This window comes from Cherax quadricarinatus, chromosome 34, assembly GCF_038502225.1.
Source record: "Cherax quadricarinatus isolate ZL_2023a chromosome 34, ASM3850222v1, whole genome shotgun sequence".
Taxonomy (NCBI): Eukaryota; Metazoa; Arthropoda; class Malacostraca; order Decapoda; family Parastacidae; genus Cherax; species Cherax quadricarinatus.
The window spans coordinates 7,823,145-7,836,274 of NC_091325.1; the positions used below are offsets into that span (position 1 = coordinate 7,823,145).

General features: G+C 36.9%; 1 protein-coding gene across 6 annotated transcripts in view; it reads right to left on the bottom strand.

Annotated features, from left to right (window-relative positions):
* Positions 1-9,590: 9,590 nt before the first annotated feature.
* slmb (beta-transducin repeat containing E3 ubiquitin protein ligase slmb) overlaps positions 9,591-13,130 on the bottom strand; it is a 37,100-nt gene continuing 33,560 nt past the window's right edge. For 5 of the 6 annotated variants that reach the window (XM_070091140.1, XM_070091139.1, XM_070091142.1 and 2 more), the window contains exons 11-13: positions 13,008-13,086; positions 11,078-11,238; positions 9,591-10,740 (exon numbers count right to left, since the gene is read on the bottom strand). In XM_070091140.1, coding sequence (XP_069947241.1) covers positions 10,737-10,740; positions 11,078-11,238; positions 13,008-13,086 — 244 coding nt within the window. In that variant the 3' untranslated portion in view covers positions 9,591-10,736. Of the gene's footprint in view, positions 10,741-11,077; positions 11,239-12,377; positions 12,559-13,007; positions 13,087-13,130 lie in introns of those variants that run through there. The other variant, XM_053783585.2, reaches the window with a different exon arrangement.

A 13,130-nucleotide genomic window follows, 5' to 3' on the forward strand; every position in this document is an offset into this window, starting at 1 on the left:
CAATAATATATATGTATATATATATATATATATATATATATATATATATATATATATATATATATATATATATATATATATATATATATATATATATATATACATATATATATGTATATATATACATATATATATGTATGTATATATATATATATATATATATATATATATATATATATATATATATATATATATATATATATATATCAATGCATTTTTTCTTTAAATAAAGTCCACATAGAATATAGAATATAACGGGTGATAGCAGAAAACAACATTCAAACAGATTCAGGGAGAACCCTGAGTTTTCCTGAAGCAAGTGTATTCTTTATCTGAGGATGAGGGTCCCCAGGACAGTGACTTGTAGATAAGAATTAACATACCACAAAGCCACTGCTGAAGGAGTTGGATTGCCTGAGAATTCAAGGTGAGTGAATTATGGATTAACTGGGAATAAAAGCCACGACTTCTTGTCGAAGTATTAAAGATTGCGAGGCTGAGCTACAAGACCGGGAGTAACTGATGTGACTAATCTGACGCAACTTTTATCAAGGGATATAATGCTTGAAAGAGCGATGCTTTTGATATTTTTGACGGTGACGAAGAGTTGTTTCTGAATAGGATGTGACAACAGCCGCGAGTGAGTACATACACGCACCTACAGAACAACTGCCGTGAAAGTCATCAGGATGAACTCTTAAGTATCCTTGATAGTATAGCAAAACTTGCTTTTCCCTGAAAACCATTTTTGTTTTGTCTCTGTCATTAAACGCAAACCTCTGCAGCTCCTGGGCCTCTTGAGTTAATCTGTAGCTCCTGAGCCTCTTGTGTATGCTGACCTGTAGCTCCTGAGCCTCTTGTGTGTTGATCTGTAGCTCCTGAGCCTCTTGTGTGTTGATCTGTAGCTCCTGAGCCTCTTGTGTGTTGATCTGTAGCTCCTGAGCCTCTTGTGTATGCTGACCTGTAGCTCCTGAGCCTCTTGTGTGTTGATCTGTAGCTCCTGAGCCTCTTGTATGTTGATCTGTAGCTCCTGGGCCACTTGTGTATGTTTATCTGTAGCTCCTGGGCCTCTTGTGTGTATTGATTTGTAGCTCCTGGGCTTCTTGTATTGTTGATCTGTAGCCCCTGGCCTCTTTTGTGTGTTGATCTGTAGCTCCTGGGCCTCTTGTGTGTGTGTGTGTGTGTATGTGAGTGTGTGCGTTGATCTGTAGCTCCTGGGCCTCTTTTGTTGTTTGTCTGTAGCTTCTGGACCTCGTGTGTGTTGGTCTGCAGCTCCTGGGCATCTTGGGAGGGTTGAAGGATATTATATAGAGGAGAGGAGCTTACGACGTTTCGGTCCGATTTGGACCGAAACGTCGTCGTGTATTGTTGTGTATTGTTCAAGTCACGGTATTAGGCCTTTTTATTCTTAATGGGGAGGGTAAACAGACTTGATCCGAGGAAAGAGAGTAGCTACAATTCCTTGGACTACCTGAAAGAGCCAACAGGTTGAAAATAACCCAAACATACAATGAACTGGTTGCCTGAACTCAACCCAAATTACCATTACAGGTTTAGGTGCTGAGCTAAACCCATGAGGGTCATTCAGCCCAGGGAGTGGTGGAGGCTCAGTCCTCCGTTCGTTAAACGAAAATCAGATACGTCTCGTTAAATATACTTTAGTTTCAGTTTTCTGAGCATCATCAATATATATATTGGTTGATGCATCTTACAGATCAATTTGTATGGGAGTAAATTTGTCAGCTTACTAAATTAGTTAAAAAATTTGCTTATCGTTTGAATCCCATGTCTGATATCCACATCTGGAGAGAGTTCCGGGGGTCAACGCCCCCGCGGCCCGGTCTGTGACCAGGCCTCCTGGTGGATCAGAGCCTGATCAACCTGGCTGTTACTGCTGACTGCACGCAAACCAACGTACATAACTAGAAAATGCTTCTTCCGATCGGCTTCAAATTTTCAGTCCTGTTGTGATTTCCAGCAAGCAAGGTTCGTGTTGTTATTGGGCTGCATAAGTTCCAGTTTCCAAATAAATAGTGATATTGATTTCCAGCCATTAGCTAAAAAAAAAAAGAAATGAAGAAAGCCTCATTCTTACCTGAGAAGTCTTCTATGAAAAGTATTCCATGAAAAGTCTTCAATTATCTTCATGAGAAGCAAAACATTTCTTGAGGTTAGACTGTGTGGATGCAAATTCGAAATTTTGCTGAAATTATAAAAAAAAAAAATGGAATCATTGGGTTTGGAGTAAAGAAAGAAAAAATATTTTATTTTGTGTCCTTTTTAGTGAAAATCTAATTTGATATTTTTTTACATAAAATTGGCAAATTGGTTCCTTCTCTGATTGTCTTCCAACTTTCATTGTTGGTGGACTTGATTACAAGGACATCGATACCATGCCCAGCCCTTCTAGGGCAGGGTAGGTGCCTGAACTAGAGCTTGCAGCTCACAAGACTGTTATTCCCATTTGCCCCCTTGGGACGGGGATGACAGACCAGAGAGGCCTAGCTTGTGGCTAGGCCTGGGGACAGTTGGTCCCAAAGATGAGGAGGTACTTGTATCTCCTCCCATGGGAGATTTCGGTCTCAGACACTCCCTAACGAGGGAGCCAAAGCCGGGCCACCACTTGGAAAAGGCCCGAGCCGGGAGAATACCGGCGAATCTTTAATAATAATAATAATTATTACAAGAAAACTCGGCTTTGGTGTATCTTCTTAGGCAGTATTTTTTGTACTGAATTTGGGCAGAGAAGGAACCAATTTGCCAAATTTATGTAAAAAAAAATCAAATTAGATTTTCATTAAAAAGGACACAAAATAAAATATTTTTTCTTTCAGGATTGTGGAAAATTTTAATTATGAAAAGAAATACAAAAAGTAAACTGAGAAATATTGAAAACTAACATTTAAAAGGCGTTTTACAGTTTAACGAGTTTAATGAGCCCTTAAGTGCTATATTTTCGTACAAGTTTCTCCCCTCAAGGGAGGTTCCTTGATGCTGGTGAGGGGCTCTTGATCTAGGGAATTGGATCTGTGCTCCGGTTCCTTGAATTGAGCCTGAATACTTTCCATCTCCCCCCCCCACAGGTGCTGTATAATCCTACGGGTTTAGCGCTTCCCCCTTGGTTATGATTGTTCGAGTTTCTGCCCGAGTCAGTTACATTGTTAGGTACGGCGTGTGGGGCTCTTGATCTAGGAAATTGGATCTCTGCTAACTTCATCCAAGGATCTTATTTATAACATCAGAACGCCTTATCCGATTGGCTTCAAATTTTCCTCTCTGGTTAACTATAACTATGGAAAGGATCGTGGAGCAACTGACAAGTGCAGGTTACCTCTGCTCACTTTTACCTAGTCATAGGCCATTCTCGAAATTGATTTCCATGTGATAACTTTAGAAAGCCTATTTTGATCGGCTTCAATATTTCCTTGCTCGAGTACTCACCTAGTTGTGGTTACAGGGGTCGATTCACAGCTCCTGGCCCCGCCTCTTCACTGGCCGCTACTAGGTCACTCCTGCTTCATGAGCTTTATCATACCTCTTTTTTAAAGCCATGTATGGATCCTGCCTCCGCTACATCACTTCCCAGATTATTCTACTTCGTGTCCCGTAGCTCGGTTGGTAGCGCACTCAGCTCACCCTGAGTATCAATGGTTCGATCTCCCAGTACGGAAGTGTTTCCTAAAGACACCTGCCGTCTCTCTTCACCTAGCATCTTGTGAATGCTTATTTGACTCGCATCTAACCTTCGGTGCTAATATTTAATACATTAGAAACTTTCTTTTCTGATGACTTTTCTCGGGGGGGAGGGGGAGGGAGAGGGCAATTATTATAATCATAACCAAGTGCTAAACCCGTAAGGGTCGTATAGTGCTGCAGTTCCTAGGGAAATGGAAAGGCAATCAGGCTCAGTTGAAGGAACTAGATCACAAATCCAACTCCTAAGATCAATTATAATTACAATCATGGGGAGCAATGAACCCGTAGGATTATACAGCACCTGGGGGGGAGAGGATGGAAGGTTTTCATATTCAATTCAGGGAATCGGAGCACAAATCCAATTCCCTAGATCAACAGCCCCTCACCAGCATCAAGGAACCTGTTGTTAGGTAAGACACATATGCAACAGTTAGGTATCTTTATTATGAAACGTTTCGCCTACACAGTAGGCTTCTTCAGTCAAGTACAGAAAAGTTGATAGAAGCAGAAGATACTTGAAGACGATGTAATCAGTCCATCACCCTTAAAGTTTTGAGGTGGTCAGTCCCTCAGTCTGGAGAAGAGCATTGTTCCATAGTATGAAACAATATTGTTTCATACTATGGAACAATGCTCTTCTCCAGACTGAGGGACTGACCACCTCAAAACTTTAAGGGTGATGGACTGATTACATCGTCTTCAAGTATCTTCTGCTTCTATCAACTTTTCTGTACTTGACTGAAGAAGCCTACTGTGTAGGCGAATTATTATTATAATCAAGGGGGAAGCGCTAAACCCGGAGGATTATACAGCGCCTGGGGGGGGGGGGATGTGGAAGGCATTCAGGCTTAATTCGGGGATTATTATTATTATTATAATCAAAAAAGAAGCGCTAAGCCACAAGGGCTATACAGCAGCACAGATCCAATTCCCTAAATCAAGAGCCCCTCACCAACATCAAGGAACCTTCCTTGAGGGGTGTGTAGGCGAAACGTTTCATAATAAAGATACCTAACTGTTGCATATGTGTCTTACCTAACAACCTGTCGGTATTTTATACCATTTTAATGTTCAATCAAGGAACCTCCCTTGAGGGGTCCTAAGATCAAGAGCTTACCAACATGAAAGAACTTCCATTGAGTGTTATTATTTTCTTACATTCATGGGGGAGCACTAAACCCATAAGGGTTATAGAACACCTGAGGGAGGCATCAAAGTTCAACGTAAGGAAGTGGAACGCAGTTCCACTTCCTCAGATCAAGAGACCCCAACCAGGGTTATGCAGCACATGGGAGAGGTTTAATCTCCAAGGGAAGGTAAAGTCCAGTTCCTTGGATTAAAAACCCATCACCAGCATGAAGGTATCTCTGTTGAAGAGCAAAATTATAACTAACTGCTAAACCCATCAGGGTCACACAGCACTGATTGAAGGGCCAAATTATTATAATAATCAAGGGGGAAACACCAAAACTGTAGGATTATACAGCGCCTGGGGGGGGATGTGGAAGGCTTTCAGGCTTAATTCGAGGAACTGGAGCACAGGCCCAATTCCCTAAATCAAAGAGACCCTCACCAACTTCAAGGAACCTTCCTTGAGGGGCGAAGGGCCAAAGAACTAAGAGGTGACCTTAGAATTATTTTAGGTGAAAGCATTGAACTTACAAGGGTCAGTGCCTGGGTAAACAGGAGGCAATCAAATTCAATCCAAGGGAAGTTATCACAGGGAGCACTAAACCCATAGGGATTATTCATTATTATAATCATGGGGAGCACCAAACCCATAGGATTATGCAGCACATGTGGGGGGGATGGAAGGTATTCAGGTTCCATTCAGTGAACTGGAACAAATCCAATTCCTTAGGTCAAGAGCCCCTCATCAGCATCAAGGAACCTTCCTTGAGGGGATCCAAGGAAAGTGCAGGTCCAAGTACTTCAATCAAAAACCCCCTCACTGATATAAAGGAACCTCGAGAGGTAAGTTATAGTGCCTGAGGAAAGTAACAAAACTCCCCTTGATCAAGAGCTCTTTGCCACATCCTCTGAGGTGCCTTGAAGTTTGAGGATACTCGAGATATCTCACGTATCAAAACAATTAGACGCGAGTGAACGAAGCCGGTGCAATGGGCAATTATCTTTAAAGTTAATGGTGGGACTTTTGGGATCGTAGATAAATTTATCTTTCCCACTATCTAGTCATTCATTTTCTCAAGAGCAGAAGCTGTTATGGTGAACAAGCAAGATATTCTGCTACTTTTAGCTGTATAATCAATATTAGGTACACAAAAAAGTGAATAACAGTTCCTTGAAAAAAAAAAAAAACTGTGCAAAGAACAGACTCCAAAGAATAATGGGTATCATGCAGCATGAATTTAGATTATCATGGGGGGAATGACAGTGATAGATGTGCTAGCCACTGCCTGGAGCCTGAAGACGGCATCACCTTGAGAAGCATTCTGCACACACACACACACACACACACACACACACACACACACACACACACACACACACACACACACACACACACACACACACACACACACACACACATAAATGTCAACTTAAATGTACTATACAAAGAGATGGCAGGAAATGCCAAAAACAGGAGTTCTCTCTCGAACGTGAATACTGCACATCTTTGATCAAGAGCTTTTCTGTGAATATAATGTGGATAATTTCCAATCCAGTGAGTTCAACTACTTACTGCCTTAAGGCAAATTTGCTTTAGGTGTTGCTCATTCAGGAAGGGAAGAATGTACTAAACCCATAGGGGTCATGCAACACCTAGGAAATAGAAGGCAATCAAATCTGATTTGAGGAAAATGAAGGTTACTCAATTCTTTTGTTTAAAAGTCCTTCACTGGCATCAAGCCGCCTAGCTTGATGGGCGTGTGAAAAAAGTTCATTAGAAAGACTTTTTATCTGAGCACATCTTGATATATTTTCATCATTTCCTACATTTTAGGTGTTTAAAATGAAATCACTAAGCAATTTTACAAAGACAAACATGATACCAATATCCTAAGTAGATGTGCCAGAACCCATGAACTACAGGCCAATTTCTTTGAGAGTAATGTGAAAAGTGCTGAAAAACACTTTAAAAACAGACTTGATATTCTAGAAAACATTAAATTCCTCACAAAATGCTATCATGTAGAAGGAAATTAAAGACTATGCCTTAGAAACCTTATAGACAAACAACAGTATAACAATCATCAGACAGTAAATAGAGGGAAAAGGAAACTGTTTATTCCAAACTTCTAAGACAGTCACAGTCAGTCTCTCCTCTCTCTCTCTCTCTCTCTCTCTCTCTCACACACACACAAACTCTCTCACACATACACACACAAAAAAAAATCACAAACTGAAGCAAGTTGGGGTAATGCAAAACTTATTGGTGTGGATAACCATAATAACTTTAATACAAAACAATGAGATATTATAAGGGTTTATTATGTTCATTTAGAAGTGCTTAACCTACAAGGGTTGTACAGCACCTGGGAAAAGGGAGGAAATCAGGATTGATCCAGGAAGGACTACAAATGGAGTCCCCAGTGATCAGTATTGGTCCCTATATTGTTCCTAGTGTAAGTGCATGACTAGACACCAGGAATAAACTCATGTATTCTTACCTGCAGATTACAAAATGATGTGGTGACTAGAAACTGAAGAGGATTCAAGATTGCAATGAGATTTGGACATACATCAGGAATGGTCAAAGAAACTATTGCTAGTTTAACCACAAAAAAAAAAAACTTTCTGAGATACTGGGAAAGAGACCTAGGATAAAAACACCAATGGAGATAAAAAGCTCTTGCAAACAGTTAAAGAAATTAGATCTTAAAATAACAATAACCCCAACTTCTTCACTGAAGCACACACACAATTACTATATTTACAACAAAATGCTAAACCCAAATGGATCATACAGCACAAAAAAGCAGGGAGTGAATGGGGAGGCATGTATAAAAGAAAAATTCGATGTTAATATAAGTTTTGTATAAGAAATGGCAGAGAGAGATTGCACTGAAGGCAACACTGTTTAAGAGTAATCATAATGAGAGCATCAGGGTGTAAAAAAAAAAAATGGAATAATCAAACGGTATCATATTATAATGGTGTACAATATTGACAAATTAATGAGTAAAACAAGTGCAACACTAGGTTATCTTTACTGATGAAATACTTCACCTGCACAGCAGGCTTCATCGGCCAACAGATCAAGGTAATTACAATATTGTCTCCAATACAAAAATCATCTCTATTCAACTGATGAAGCCTGATGAGCAGGTAAAATGTTTCAGGGTGCACTTGTGTCTTGCTCATTAATGAGATGTTGCACCATCAACAGAATACTGAAAGTTTCAGAGGTGTGCTGGGCATCTATCACTGAGATGCCAAGGTGCTAATTCACAAAGAACATTAGCAGAATACACAAAAGTTGTAAACATTGGGTCTTCCAAAACCTTGATAAGGACACATACCATACAAAACAATTTACATCATACTTGCATCCCATTATTTTATATGCAGTGAAACCTTACCTAATAAAACACAATGTTAAACTTGATAAAAGTACAAAAGAGTGCATCTAGACTGTTGCCAGAGTTAAGGAGAAAATAACTCATGAAGGAAGAATGCACGAATTATGTCTTACATCTCAGAAAATGAAGAATAAGAAGAGATATGATCATGACATACTAAATGCCCAAAAGCATTGACAGTAAACTAAGTAAACCAAAACTAAGTGAACATGAGTAGCAATTATGAACCAAAATGACCCCTACAGATATCCAATAGTTTTCTTACAATAAAAGACCAATTAAATGGAAGGAACTGGAAAATACCCATTCCATAGAAGAGGGTATTACACCTTTACTGAAACAAGGACCAGGAACTAGAATTATTTCTTATGGGAAATGCTAAACCCACAGAGGTCGTACAGCACCTTGAAGAATGGGAGGCTATCAGACTGAATCCAAGGCAAGGGAAGGCAGCTCCAAATCACTGGAATAAGAGCTCTTCACAATTGTGCCAATACACCTCCCTTGATGGAACCAAGAGCTAGAGCTCACCTCCCCTGAAAACTCTAAAAGATAATTTCAAATAAGCTTCATATACTTTATACTGATAGTGAAAAAAAGAAAAGAAGAAGGAAGAAGAAAATATAAAATATGTTAGATCAAAACTGCAATATGCAAATAGTGGCAAATACACATGCAAAAGCATGTAACTAAAATCCAAGAAACAAGGCAAGTAACAAAATACCTCTCAGAGCTATGAAAAGTGTTATGAAGAAAAACTAGATACTCTGTAAAGAATAACCTAATTGGCTGATAGGAGAGAGTGAGGGATATACTAAATGCACAAGATCAGAAAAGAACAAAACAAAAGTGTTGAAAGGGTACCAGAAAAGTCGCTCATAATTAGTGGTAGGCTGCTGGAAGGGATACACGAGGTAATAAGTATTACAGCAACTGAAAACTTTCAGTTATTATATAATGAACTGCACAATGAAGATGGCACATGATGAGTATATCTGCGCTCCTGTAATGACTAACAGCTGTTCAAATCGGTAACCTTACGCACACGCATACAACTTAACTCTCACCCTTATGCAAAATTACAAATTTTTAAAGGGGAAAATTCAACTTGACCTTGTAAAATACAGGCGAGTATCAGTCTGGGCGAATGCCCAGATAAGCTTAAAGTATGTCACTCAGACTAGACCCCTCGGTTCTCAAACAAGTGATAGACTGACTATGTCTGGTGTCCATTAGAAAAAAAAAATGGTGGGCAAAAGACGAGATTGCTTGTGAAATATTTTTCACTTTTTTTCTTTTACTAACCCAAAGTTTTATCAGCTTTAGCAGCAATGTTTAATAAACAAAAAAGATTTTTGTGAATATATTTCCACATGTTGGGCTCCATTCTGCTTGTCACTTTTTTAAATACATTCTTATAAAAATGCCTAAATCTGATAAATGTAAAGCTCTAATCTATTCAATAAAGACATGGTATATTGTTTTTGGTAAAGCTTCACCCATGTACACTATATATATTAAGTTTTGATGCCCAAACAAAGCTCTCTTAGTAATATATTTAAATAATTCTATTTATATAACTGACATTTAAAACCTTCTTAATAAACAGGATCTGATGTGTTGGAAATATTGCACAAAATGCCAGATATAAGATGAGCAAGAACTGTCAAGATTAAAGATGACAATCTCTTCAAACTGTCTCTACAGTCATTCCCGTAATGTTTTGCAAATTAACTATCGAATACAATCCTGTCACTGGGCAAGCTAATTTTTGAGATCAATTATACTTTTTACTTATTTATCTGTCAACACACAACATCCAATGTAGACGAATATTAAACTAGAATGACAATACGTGAATGGCGATTTCATAATTTTCTTTTATTGTTAGATGCCTGGGACCTATGAACGAAGAGACAAATAACCAGAAATAGAAGACTGTGTACTGGAACGGGGTACTGCCCATTACACTGGGCAATATATCACTTTAAACAGTTTTTTTTTTTTTCCTGCAGCCCAAATGGCCATCCACAATTTATGCATTTTCCTCAAAATGTCACATGACCAAAACTTTAGATTCATTTCACTGTTAAAATTTAACTAAAGCTTCAAATTGCAGTGAAGGTAGAGGGCACTAGAACCGTTACATGAGCCGGTACACTAACTCTCTGTCTGGCTATGCACCAGTGTGATCTAGTCTGCCTATCACACCACAGTGTATGGACGGGCCAGGGGGTAGAGGTGCCGTATTTGCGCTTGACACTTGCAAGTCCAGTGCATCTAGTGTACAAGTGGGTGCTTGACAACAAACATTATACACTGGCACTCGTAAATAGTTTTTTGTTGCACTCGAGTTTCCATCACTCAAGTCTCGGTCAAAGCTGCAGAGGCATCATGGACATAGAACTGTTGAGCTCTTGTCCCTAGATACCAAACAATCTGAAGATGATTCCAGTGATACACAAATCAAGTTATCTGTACTATGTCTCCATTGCATTAGCTGAAAGAAAAAAAGAAAAAAATTAATTCCTCACACAACCTCAAGCTTATGGGTAACATTTATTCAAATATATTACTAAGAATATAAGCTTTAAAAACCTGATAATTTAAATAATGAAGCTCCTGCTCCTGCAACAACAAATGATAATCACAAGTAAAATATACACATTAGTAATAAAGATTCAATCATATTTCTAGTTAACCAAGACATTACAAAGGGTGAACAGACTATGACAAAGATCTATAGGTAAAAAATTTTCAGGAACAAATGAATAGGTAAATTTATAGGTAAAACTGGCCCCTGAAAACCACGTCACAACTGCAAGAACTTTTTTCACCTTGTGTCCACAGTAGGCGAGGAGCCTCGGCCGCCAGGCGCCACTGAAGATTCTGGTGGGGAGCAATTAAGAAAGTCCCAGATGAGGATAGTGTCATCATGAGAAGACGACACAATCTGGAACTCATCAAACTGCAAGCGAAACACTCTACCAGAATGCTCCTAGAAAAGGGGTAAAGAAATAATAACTGCAGTAATGTAGTGAAAATTAAATACCAGCTAACTGTCTAGTCAAAACCTACAAGTGGAAAATTTAATTATGATTAAATGTGTAATATAAATGAAAGTAGACTATATGCATACACACTGCACACATGCATGTGCACATCCTTGTCTTCCCTTTCTTTCTCTCCCCTTCCACTGCCTTTCCAAATTCCCAAAGCTTTATATCTCAATCATTCTCAATTCCCCTTTATTCTCTAACCCTTCTTCATTTCTTCCTCCTCTTTCAAACTTAATAATGCAACTTCTCTCTCAAATATTAAAGCACACACTATCACTAAAAACTGTAATCATCCATAATAAATATTACTCTAAATATTGTGACTTATTTTAATATTTAATTACATTTGTAAAATTAGTATTCCACAATAGTGCTAAGTACAAAGATAAACTGATGCCTACACAAAATACATGTTAAAGAAATAAAATGTACCTTGTTTGAGTAGTCTCAGCAAGATGTGTAAACAAAAAAATATATATATATATATATATATATATATATATATATATATATATATATATATATATATATATATATATATATATATATATATATATATATATATATATATATATTATATATATATATATATATATATATTATATATATATATATATATATATTATATATATATATATATATATATATATATATATATATATATATATATATATATATATATATATATATATATATATATATATATATATATATATATATATATATATATATATATTATATATATATATATATATATATATATTATATATATATATATATATATATATATATATATATATATATATATTATATATATATATATATATATATATTATATATATATATATATATATATATATATATATATATATATATATATATATATATTATATATATATATATATATATTATATATATATATATATATATATATATATATATATATATATATATATATATATATTATATATATATATATATATATATATATATATATATATATATATATATATATATATATATATATATATATATTGAATTCATGAACTCGGCTTAAAATAAAGAAATTAGCTTTATGAAGCAATGACTAGAGCCTAGCTCAAATTACCACAACCCAAGCTGCTTTTTTTTATAACTTGAAAGAGGCAAAGAAGCTAAACCGAATAAAGAGGAAATATATCGACCTTAAGGCTGTTGTGACACCCTGTTGCCTTGATGAGAAACATTTCACATCAAGCTCAGATACACCCACCTACCCCCTGCAAGTAAATGTACAAGACTTGTAGGAAATTGTAGCCTTTTTTACACTCTGCTGTAGTTTGCCACTATTAGCCTGACTCTTATTCTCCATAATGTGCAACTGGAATACCCCCACGAACTTTAGAATATTTCCCCATTTATAAGAAAAAAAAAAAAGCATTTTATGTTGAGAGGAGCATACAGGGTCAAATTAATAATGACAGACTACACATACTTAATTTTGTGGGCAGGCAAAGGAAATCCTGTGCTATATTTACTTTCCATTCAAATTTTATGGCCATGACTTACAATAGTTTAACAGAAGAAACAATGTATTTTCCATTACCATTACACAACCCACAGAATTAACTGTTAGCTTTTAAAAAGTTTTCAAGTTTTCATATATATCTATACAGAATATGGAGAGTAAGCAAAAAATCACAAAGCGATGATGGACCACAACACTTACCACTAGAGTTCGTAGGCAAAGGGTGCCGGCAGGAGCCCGAGGATCCAATGCAGCTTGAAGATCCCAAACCTTGATTTTCCTGTAAGTTTGGGTAACTAATGAATATTAAGTTTTACAAACAAA